Source organism: Scomber japonicus, chromosome 6 (genome assembly GCF_027409825.1).
Source record: "Scomber japonicus isolate fScoJap1 chromosome 6, fScoJap1.pri, whole genome shotgun sequence".
NCBI classification, from domain to species: Eukaryota; Metazoa; Chordata; class Actinopteri; order Scombriformes; family Scombridae; genus Scomber; species Scomber japonicus.
The window spans coordinates 16,107,529-16,119,884 of NC_070583.1; the positions used below are offsets into that span (position 1 = coordinate 16,107,529).

General features: G+C 38.3%; 1 protein-coding gene across 1 annotated transcript; it reads right to left on the reverse strand.

The window, feature by feature from the left end:
• Positions 1-5,876: 5,876 nt before the first annotated feature.
• Positions 5,877-11,761, reverse strand: LOC128360147 (matrix metalloproteinase-20-like). Its single transcript, XM_053320508.1, has 10 exons — positions 11,627-11,761; positions 10,691-10,929; positions 9,808-9,956; positions 9,352-9,477; positions 9,085-9,243; positions 8,764-8,935; positions 8,498-8,631; positions 8,101-8,257; positions 7,432-7,535; positions 5,877-5,977 (listed from the first exon to the last, which is right to left on the reverse strand). Exons 1-10 carry the CDS (start codon positions 11,759-11,761, stop codon positions 5,877-5,879), a joined length of 1,476 nt encoding a protein of 491 aa, XP_053176483.1.
• Between the last annotated feature and the right edge of the window lie 595 nt (positions 11,762-12,356).

Here is a 12,356-nt window from a genome sequence, read left to right on the forward strand (position 1 = left end):
CCCTCGCTCACTCAGTCAGATGTGTCATTTTTCTCAGAAATCCACACTGAACTGCAGAAGAAAAATAAAACTATTTTAGACCAAAACTGCTCATCTTTATTGAATATCTATTCTTAAAAAGGTACAGTAAGTACTTGCATTTAGCAACAACAAAAATGTACAATAGATTCAGAAATGTTTCTGATCGGAGGGCTTTTCTCATTTTTCTTTCAAATTCCTGAAGCCTTTTTGGTGGCCTCCACGCTCAGATTTTTCTGGAGGCAGATTTGAAACAGGTACCACTCACTGTTAAAAGGAAGAAAATATAGTCAATAAACAAATAGTATATTCAATTACTATACACTTCATTATATACTGTATGAAAACATCTATGTATAATATCGTCAAACCTCTCTTGTCTGTTATCAAATAAACAACCATCTGTTACTGTGAACTAACGTTAGCGTCACATCGGCAGAATGATAGTTAGCTCGTTAGAAAACTCGCTAGCCATCACTGGGTAACGTTTAACCATGAACACAGGTTGGAATGTATTTCACACAAATAGGTAACCTGACCTCACATGACATTATTAGAACTACCTTTTGCTGTCATTTGGGAGAGCCAATGCTGCTCAAGTTGCTTTGCACAGAATTCAGCAATACAGGAACATGTAAGGTCATATATAATCAGTGTTGGGAAGTAACTAGTAACATTACAAAATAAATGTAACTGTAATCTGTTACAGTTCCATCTGAAGTCAGACCTTTAAGATTTAGCCCAGGAAAAAAAAATTTAACATGTGTCACAGTAATTTCTCCCTGACATCCATTCTGTTCTGTCTGTAATGAACAGATTTTCATGAGTCAGCTGTACATCCTTAATCATTATAGGAGTTGCAGCTGTTATTTATTTAACATGTTTGACAGTTGAGATGAGTGAGCAAGGACATCCCGTTTGGTGAATTGAACTCCTCCATCCTCTCTTCTGATGCATCTCTGAAAAACTTCTCAGTACTGCACATGCTTGCACTTGACTCAAAGAAGTACCATTGTATCCCGACTATTTATCTTTCCTTTCTTGAAATTTCTCATAACAGCATTTTTCTTGACAGATATGTTCAATGACTTGCTCAACACTGTATCAACCGTATCAATATCATAGCCATTCAGTTGCTGTGATTATAATCAGCACCCAATTTGTAAGAGTAGGATGTTGTCCCACTGACAAGGAAGACGTTACCTGTCAAGAGAAAATCATACAAAAACTTCACTTGAAATCATAAAAGCAAAAATATACTTTTATGATCTGTATTTAATTTCATACACATAGTGCTTTTAAAGAGTGTTATATTCTCATATTGTTTCAAACCATAAGAAATGAATTGTGAGTAACAGTGCTCTGCTGTAAATAGAAGATTTCTACTTGAGTTACACATTGTTCTAAAACTAGGGCAAATGGTGTTTTCCTTATAAAAGTGTGTCCAGTGCGGTAAACCCCACCCGTCTACCACCTAAACACGGTAAAAACAAGAAATTACAAGTTCTATTTCAGTTATTCTATTTGTATACTGCTGCTCAGGTCCACATTGTACAAAGTTCATGACCATAAACTGTGACTGTTTTCTTCTCTTTTTTTTTACCATGGAATTTAAATGCAGTGTCGACCCTTCTGGGGATTCCAGACCAGTCCCTCTGGGTGAGTCTGGGGAGGCCGGGGGCCATCCTTCTCCTGCATTCATCATACCTGAGGTTGGATCACTCAGACATATGCACATAGGCAAAAAGTATGTTATCTGGAGTGCTGTTCACCCAGGGTTACTATAATTCTTTGTTTGTTTGTTTGTTTGTTTGTTTTAGGCACCCACAGTGTTTGGTGATTAAATGTCTGATAGTTATAGTCAGTGCCGTTTTCTTTTAATATGCTGTGCAGTGTAGGTATTGTCAATATATTCATCATATGTTAAAGGGGGCATATCAAGCTTTTTATGATTTTATATTATGTGTATGCTGTTGTGATGTTGAATATCTGTGTTAAACACAGTCAAATTTCTAAAACTTGAGTTGTATGTATGTGGCAATGCTCTGAACTGCTCTGAACACTCCATTTGCAAAGCTACACATCAGACTGATGTCAGATTGTTTGTGCATGCCCACAAACATCCATTCCCCAGTCTTTGTTGTTAAGGTTGTTTCCGAGGTTGTTCTATGGATTGTTAAAATCCCTCTATTACTGTTTGTTTACATAGCATCCACGGATGGCATAAGCTAACCAAAGAGAACTGTTTAGTTGTGTGGGAATGTAATTTTGAGGAGACAGGGTTGCATTAGGTGGGGAGCCTTAAAGAGACAAGTATATAGTATAATAAGATACTAGAGTATGAAATTTAAAAAATGTTTTTTTTAACCATGAATCATGCACATGTATCACATGTATAGGTAGCAACCTAGAATATAAATATAGAACTAGAAATATGGCATTGAAACTGAATAAGCTTGTGTGAGAGACCTCACTGTGTGGCAAACTTTAACAATTTAATACTGGAATATTAATTTTATGTCATTTACTTCCAATTCTTACTGTCAAGTGTTTGTTTTATGTAAAGCACATTGAGTTTCCCCTTGATACTTAATAAAGCTGCCTTGCCTTGCCTTGCCTTGCCTTGATTGGTAAAAGGAAGGTTTTCTATTGATGATGTTTATGTCCCCATGTGAAAATATATGATCATAATATACACAGCATGTTTTAAATGTGAAGCATGCTGGAATTGAAAGTTGCCTGTAGTAAAACTCTCCTTGAAGAAAAATGTTTTCCCATATTCACTGACGTGCACGGCAGTTCCCTGGTGGAGAAACCATACTCATAGATGGAGCCCGCATGACTTTTCATCTTAAGCTGTTGAACCACCCAGTACTTATGACTTGGAAAAACACAGCCGTGTCACTGCATTTTAGGACACTATGAAAAACAGCAACACACCACAAGGGCTGCCAAACTCAATGAGCCTTTTGCATGAACTGTAACACTTAAGGTTGCACAAAGCTGTAATTTAGGCGCAACACTGTGTTCTCCTACTGGAAATCCAGCCTTGTCATGCTGACAAGGCCTAAGTGATGCTTTACAGACTGCCCATTACCCTACCAGTGAATATGTATGCCACGCCTTTGGCAGGGATGTCATAAGCAGCATTGACATGAGAATTGATGGTCGGTAAATATGTGCTGCTGTGGCTATCTGTCTTGGTTCCAATAGGAATAGGTCTATGTTGTTCTCATCCACATATACCTGGAGGGAAACAGCAAGTAGACTCGATGGCTGTTTAAGTTCAAGTTATGCAATTGCATAATTTAATTTCATACTTTGCCTGTTTTTAAAGAAAACATTCTCATTTCCAATCATAACTGCTGCTTCAAAAGAAAAGTTATGGTCACTCACGTGCTTCCACTTTTCTGTTGGGTTGGTCTGAGAAACAGTCAAATATGTCATAATACATTATTTTGTACTAAGTTCTGATGACTTTATTTCCAGTCTGTGCATATAATAGTTTTAAATTTGTTCCTCACTGTGCAGTGTTAAGATTCAAAGCAGATCATCTTTGCACAGACAAAACTGTGTACTGCTGCAATACCATTAATTCAGGTACATGATGGCGAGTCAAACCCAGTGAGTGGCCAAGTTCATGAGCTCCAACAGCGAACAGGTGGATATACACCAATTTCATATAAGTCTATTTGCCAGTTAGTTTCGCACAGTCTCAGTGAAAACTGCTGCCACTTTGGTGTCTGCAGGTTGAAACCTTCATGTGTACATCATCCTGATCAGTTATGTCATGTTCATTCATTTATATTCTTCCATGTATTCTGCAAGAAGAACAGTCAACAAGATGGAATAATGGCAAACATTACATTGTTTTTTACAATCTCCAACACATTTCTGATTCTTGACTTAGGGTTCATTTTTTTGTATTTCATTCTCTGTCTAAGTAATGTTGCTTCTCACAAAATTACAAGCACATTTTGACTGATGAACTGTGCTTCCCTGCTGTCCATTCTTCATCCTCATCAAAATGCATCTCTCCAATTCTCTCTCCTGGCTGGAAGGCACGAACAAGCACGCTCCCTGGGTGTCCATCAAAGGGGAAGGCATCTCCATGTGCTGCTGCAAAAATAGATACGTCTTCAGCCTGTCTCTGTCAGTTTTGCATTTCTCTGATCTTCACCTCAGTGGTTGACGTAGGCTGGACGTAGACCTGACTCTTCTCCCCTCAGCTGTCCTCCTCCTGAGGTAGTCCTATCATTGGAAGTAGTTCAGGTCCAGAGGCTTAGGTCTACATTCTTATAGGATGCCATAAAGGTATCTATAAACCATGTTTTCTAATTTTTCTGTGTCACAATGTAGGAATGCTGTGTATTTCTTTGAAGATATGCTTCTGATACAAAGACAAACAGGACTTCATGCTAATCCTTCCCAGCAAAATGAAAATTACTAAATTGTCTTCCTCCAGGCAGGATTTCTCAGCAATGTTTTACTTTGTATTTATATCATTTTGTGAATTATGCAGTTAATCCTGGTAAAAACAAACAAACAAACAAACACAAACAATTATCACCAATTTATTTTGACTTACTTAACTGCATAAAGTAAAAAAATGAATGCAGATCAAGAGCAGACAAGGCATTAGCATACGTCCTGGAACCTTTACAATGAGTATGAGATTAATGTGCTAAAAACTAAAATGTGTTGCAGAATATATTGATATTTAATATCTGTGTGAACTTCTCAAGGTGGTAGGGTGATAATCTTTACACTAGAAAGTAGTGTTTGTAGTTTGAAACATGTAATATGATTTCAATACAAGGACAATTATTTTTTTGAAATATATAACAAATACATATCTGTATTATGCTATAGCTACCCCAAAGTAAATCAACACATTACTGCCTTCTTATTTAAAGGAATAGTGCTGCTAATGCTCAGTTACAGTGGCACTGTTTTGAATTAAAGATTCCTCAAAACAAATAACAATACACTTTACTAAGTATGTGACAAGTAATAACTACAGTATTTGAATAGAATAGAATAGAATATTTCTCTTTATCCACAAACCACAGCCAGCATCCACATCTTCAGGCCTTAGCCACCAATCCTTATCAATGGGTAGACTCCACAAGGTTTCCACAAACATCAGAGAGCTGAGCGCAGGTATCCAAGGCCAGAACAACTCCATTTTTTAAATGCACTCTTCCACCAGGCTGCATATTTTTATATGGGAGTATTCTCAGAGGTTGTTAGGCAATCACACAGCCCAAAAGTGCTCAATCCTGGTAGTTACAGCTGTGTCTATTTGACCCAGTTTTGTGGAGGTTTTGTGGTTAAAACCTCTTAATGAAATGTTTACATATGTCTGGGCTTTCTGTCTGTAATGGTTAAAGTGTGTGTACAGTGTGTTTTAGAGTATATCAACCAGAAGCTATCATCATATGTCAACTTAATATCATGCCAAAGTGAGTTAAACACCCGCCAGTTCACCGTGTCACTGGGCTGCATGTGTTTATATCAACCCCCACCACAGTGATGTGCATATTTGATCAAAATATTTAAACTGAACAAACCACAGAAGCTGATATGCAAACGCTGGGAGCCTTTTACAAACATGCCCATGCACGCACACACACACACACACACACTCACACACACACACACACACACACACACACACACACACACAGAGACATCGGGTTTAAATTGTAATTCTTTATTGTGACAAAATATGAGTACTGATAAATAAAGCTCCACTCAGAGGTGAAGAAGCACAGTGTGTTTTTCTTATTACTCTTTAATTTAATCAAGATCGTCAGGCGTATTTTTCTTTTGCAAATTGTTGAAATTACAGTATTTCAACATCCAAGCCAGGAATTTGCTTTGTCAACTCCAACAACTTGTTTCTGGGTGTAGTCGTACTTGTAGACTTGTGGTCCGACAAAGAAGTAGATGAAACCTAAGACGAGAAGAATCAGAACTTTAAGAAGTAAACATAGTGATTCACATATTTCACTTTAAACATGTTTACTGCTGATGATGATAATGATAATGATGATGAGCATCTATCTGAACTGAAAAATCCACTTTTGCTTGCAGCTGAAATTACAGGATGTCATATAAAGAACTGTAAGTGGGTAAATTATACAGTTTAAATCACAGAGGGGAACCACATGTTCTGTAAAAAGTTCACTCCACACAGCTGATGTTGCACATAAATTAGCATTAGCAGTGCCACTAATAACAATGCAATTTGCAAAAGCCACTCAAGTTAAAGTCAGACATATACTACCTGCTAAGATGAATGCACATGTGTATTTTATTTGGTTTTCTGAATATTTTTATATTCAAGCATTTGCTGTCAGCAACAGGGCCGGCCCGTGGCATAAATGGTCTATGCGGTTGTTGAGGGCCACAACCACTAGGGGGTCCAAATGACTTTCTGTGTTGCCTGCTGCCAGCTGCAGTGTTGGACTTTTACATATAAATAAACATCTGTTACATTTAAGCCCTTATCAAATAAGTTCACACAACGTTGATTAAGCTTATCACCAGCAGATAAATATATGTGTAGTTCACATAAGGAGATTTTAAATCTTGAAAATCTGCCTACTGTCCAGTACGTCTGCGGGTTGAGAAGCTAACTTCCGGTTAGCCGTCTGCTAACTTAAACTGGGATGAAGTAATGTAATTGTGTGGCTCTTCTGACTGTCCAAATATCATAATATGCAGTGAAACATGTTGTTTAGTGGGGTTACATGATGCTCAAATCATTTTATCCACCGTTTTATAGCCATAACAGTTGCAACCAGAGGTCTATAGGGCTCTGGGTGCAGCGTGTTTCCATGGTTACCTAGATGCTTTTGTGTGACGTATTGGTGTTCATGTTCATTTGTCATTGTCTTTACTTATAGACCTTGTTTTGTACAAGTTGGTTTCTTTTTTTAGCCTCTCAGATTTTAATATTTTTGAATATTTTGCACTCTTATATTGATTGTTCCTTGCTGTTCATTTTATCAAAATAGTTTTGGTTTTACTGGTGTTCATTTGACTTCACTTATAGACCTTGTGATGTGCAGGAGTGTTGCTTTTATCGCTTATATGTTGACATTAACATGACATTTTTTCTTAACTGCTCAGATTTTAATATATTGTTAATAAATGCAAGAAATTTGCTGTTAATTGAGTTGCCTATCTCTAGTTTGTGTGTATGTGTTCATCTTCATCCAGTTATGAGTAGTGTGTGTGATTTGGTGCTGGAAGTGTTTTGGGGCCACATATAAAATCTTGTTTAGGGCCACCAAAATCATAGGCCCTGCTCAGCAACTTGTACTTCTAAATAAATGTGCATCATTCACAGTAAACAACTCACACAGCAAACACACTGTACAGTGGTCAATAATAACTACTGACCTTCTTTATGAAAAGCTGCATTTATTGTTGAGTTGATTCCAGGGAAGCCTTCGCTGATGTACTTCGGGTAACCAAAATCCATTACCCTTCTGTTTTCATTGTAACTGGAAAAGAGATGGTGTAAATGTGTCAGAAGCTGTTATTCATCATCTTTTTCGCCTTTCAGTGCTCAGACAAAACACTTTTTTATAGTTGCTGCTATGCAATCATGTCACCAAACCGAGCCCTTTTCTTTCTGTTTGAGGTCCAAATGACAGAGAAAATCTTTCAGTGAGATTTGTGTCAATTCTTCCTGCTTTGTGATTTGTCTCTGTTATCCCATTACACTTTCATTTCATACAATACAATTCTAAAGAAGCTATTCATTTAGTCTAAAAAGAATACAGTATAATTTTATTTCATTCACATTTGTCATATTACTTTTGTTACTACATGATATTGGACATTCTCATACGTACAACTTAAACTGTTTGCTAAAATAGCTTCAGTGGATCAAAATCAACAAGGTAAAATGCTGTGTGTGTGTGTGTGTGTAAGTGCATGGAAAGCTGAACAGGAATAGTCCTCTGTGTGGGAATAATTGCTATCATGTCTGTATGAGCCACAAGTCTATAAAAGACTACAAGGCTTGCCATAGTTTATACACTGGTTGTTACTTTATTGTCTTACCTCCAGTAAATGTCATGCATAAAGAAGAGAGTGCGTCCTGTTTTCACGATGTGCACTGCAGCATCAACGTCCTGGATCCATGCAGGAAATCCAAAGTGGCTGAGCGCTCTGGGCTTTCCTTTCACAAGTGAACCTTTCACTGTCCAAAACATGGATTCTGTCAAAATATAAGGGGGAAAGATCAGAAGATTAATGGATTATTAGTGAAGTAGAAGGTGATATTGATTATTTTCGCAGACCAGTCAAATTTAGTAACTATCAATGTTACTATATCTTAGAATCTTAGTGATTATGTTTAATGTTTGTGGGTTTAGAGGTCCAAGATGACAGGAATTACATCAATGAAAACCTATGATGCAGATTACATAATGGAAGCTATTGCGTAAAAGACGTTTACCATGAATGAGATAAGCAGTGGATCTGCGAGGTACCCAGAAGGCTGCATCAATCCTGGTTTCAATCTTTGGCATGAAGTTGGTGATAGGACCTTCTTTGATGTCATACTGCTCATTATGTTTAATCCAGAGATATCTTGTGGGGGAAAGTATTGTCAGTTACCCCAGAAAAACACATTTTTATTAAGGATTATTAAATTAAATTTTAATTTCCCAAAGAAATATTTCATCTTGAGGGTCAAAGTTATAAAAAAAATAATTATTGTACCTCTCTCTGAAAAAGAAGGTGGCATCTCCAAGAGTGGACACTGCATCAAAGGTCATATCTGGGGCACATTTGTCCTGCATGAGTCGAGGCAACAGTGATCCTGGCAGCCATGGGTTATACTGAGAGTTCAAGCCGAGCCTTGGCAAATGATTTGGACGACCTCTGACTGGACCTAACACACATCAGCACACCTAAGAATCAAGTTCCACTTACTTAAATGTCAGCAGTAGTCAACACTATAAGCTCTGATAGATAGATAGATAGATGGATAGATGGGTAGATAGATAGATAGATAGATAGATAGATAGTTAGTTAGTTTACTATAAAGTGCTTTGATATTTGCGACATCTTCTCTGGATAATAAGTTGGCTGAAGGGGAAGGTTTGTAGTTCGGATACATCAATGACTCTGGGTTTCTGGAGTGCTTCAGTCCCAAAGCATGTCCGAATTCATGTGCGGCTACGACAAGCAGATTAAAACCTGCAATAGTATAAATAAATGAAAGATTGTATACATTTTCAAAAGTAAAGTAGATATTGCCTTTTTACAAGGATGATTTTGGAGCGACACTGTGGTTTGGTTCAGTACCTGTTCCTCCTGCTGTCCAGTGCTCATCGTCGTCAAAGTGTGTGTCCCCTCCGACACCCGGTCCTGGACCGAAAGCATGAGCCAACGTGCCCCTGGGTCCATCGAATGGATACAAGTCACCATGGTCTTCATGATACAATCCAGACCAAACATGAAACAGAAACCACAGAGAAACCAATGTCTTACATGCCAAAAGAAAATTACTGGCTTCTGTCTGCCTCATCCAAATGAGTCTGTCGGATGCAGTGACCAGTGCACAATGATGGTTAGCAGCTAAAGTACAATTGAAGCTTCCCATGTGTATATCCATGTTATATTTACAAATCACACTGATATATCTAATGAAAATTCACTGTAAGACATCTTTCTGTGAGCATGAACTGACTCAGACTCAAGACTCAGACTAAGCAATGCACTTCTGACACTTGCATGTTTGAAACAAAAGGGCAAACACACCATAGTTCACAAACTCCACTATAATGTCAGCTTTGCGGGTGTTTGACCTGACAAACGTCAGACTGCTGGCTCTGGCCCAAATGCTGAAAGCTGACTCAATTAGAGAGTTGACGGTGCTGCGAGGCAAATCTGTGGTGTACCTGCCAATGCTGTGAGAGCAAAGAGAACATGTCATATCAAGATTAAGACATTCAATCCTTGAAATGCAAATATGAATCTGATAAATGTGATCAAAAACATTGGTGGCACAAAATTACATCAACTCGTGATACCCTTTTGAAGAACAGTAGCTACCGCGAGTCGTTCGCTGAAAAAACATCTATGGACACCTCAATTGTTTGGCTACACAGCCTTACGGAAGTCAACTCATATTTCTAAACAATGGAAATAACCAACTTTCTTAGTTTCTCTTTAATTAAGTTTTGTTCAGTATGTAATCCAGCAGTTATGGCTCTCACGGAGCTTGCAAAGAAATGGATGGGGACATTTCAGACAGACAGTTACATAAGTCCAAGCACGTATGGTGAACTTGGCACCTTAACAAGCCCATAATAACTCATAGAAGGACAGGCTAGGAGTCCCAAACCCCAAAATTTGTCAACCATGATGAGATTTGACAGTTGCTATTCCCTATTTCTGCCAAAGATTTTATTGCCTCAAATGCCTCAAAATGTTCCCCACCTATTGGCCTGCTTTTGTTTGTATTTTTTACAAGTTCAGTCTAGGTCAAGAGCATACAGTATATCTGTTAGATAGTCATTCTATTCCACTATAAAGATGCAATAGGACCATCATTGCAGACCACCTTTTACTCACAAATCTAAAAATTGCAAACTAACTTGCCCTTTGTGTTGGAGCTCTCAACAGAGGAAACAGTCGATACCTGTAAGTGATGACATTTTTGTTCCATCGTGTCCCCTGGATGTGGCTGTACTCCTCCACATCTGGAACGCCACAGCGAGGGCTCCTCATCACCTCTAGGGTGTCTGAGTCCAGGACCCCCGTTGCATTGATCCCAAAGAATATCTGCATGTCTTTCACCTTGGCGGTGAAGGAGGACCCACTCCGCTTCATGCGCCCTAAAGGCTCTATTTGCAGGTGGTAGTACTGCTGAAGGTATTCCTGTGAGTAGATGTGAGATGTCATGTTGCACTGAGTTGCCAGATGAATTAACTAATCTTGTTCACCTCAATTAACACAACATTAGATGTATTAATTCCTCTTATGGGTGGGTTATTCTATTATAACATGCATTATAACAAGATTATGAACAATTATCCCACTTTTAGGATCCAATAAATATAATGTGTCACAGTAAGTTATAACTTCTAGATAAATGTGCTTATCTAAGAGCCCTTCGGAGATCAGATTTACTGCCATCAAATGTCAGTTACACCTTATCTAATTACAACAAGAACACTGTTCACTGCAATAAACTGAATAAAACCTTAGCAAGCAACATTGCAGATGTGTTTTTTTCCTTGCAAAAGCACACAAATGTATTTGTGGCATAAAATTGGCATGGAGAGAGAGAAGAGAATCTGCTAAAGCATGCAATGTAACAGCTTCGAGGACTCAGAGGGCAGTGCATTTACTTACCTCCGCCCCCCACCCACGCAAAAACAAAAAGAAATAAAAACATTATCTCCACATCCCACATGCAGGCAAGAGTGGATCCTTGCAAATTAGCTCAACCATACTGGAAACACCTTCAAGTTGGCATATTTCTGGCATTGTACAAGAGTTTAACTTTAAGATTAAGTCACATGCAGTCCAGTCTTGAACAGTTGTAATGCAGCTCATGCAATTATGCACTTACTGTGGCCAGCTTCAAGTCAACCTGTGGTTCTGTGGAAGGAGAGCTCTCTACCTCCGGAATATGTGTGGGCACCGTAAAACACGGACCAGGCATAAGCAAGACCAAGACACAGCAGGACAGCAGCATGACATGCATTTCACAGACTTAACACTAGTCGCCTCGTTTAAACACATGGAGAGGGAAGTTCTGGTTAATGAGAAAGCCTTTTAAATGGTTATTGTGACTCATACCAAATCCAAAAGAAGCCTCAGACAGTACTATGGAATTAGGGAGGGGTTTGCAGGGAGCCAAGGACAGTGAAAAAAGAAAAAAGAAAGACATGACATTTGACCATTTTTGTCACGTGATGTGTCTGCTCCAGAAAATAGATGAAATATTCAGTGTGTGGTTTCAGTTTTAAAGCCTTATTGGAATTGTGCAAATTTAAGACTTTCGATAATTATAACGTGATGTGAATATGAACCTCAACATTTGGCTGGGAGGTTTTAGAGTGTAGTGTGCTGACTCACAGATAATCCTAAAGAAGTGGTGAAATTACAGTATAAAGCAAGAGAGAAGAGAAGAAGATTCACTCTGTACAATGTGCTCATTACTATCACTGTGAGTGCATTCAGCATAAACTTGTTGATATTTCCACTATTAGAAACCAAGTAGCTCTGATAATGAGTTAATGATTTCCTCAGCATCTTCTGTGGAGGATCATCAACTAATCTCCCTCTGGACTGATGCA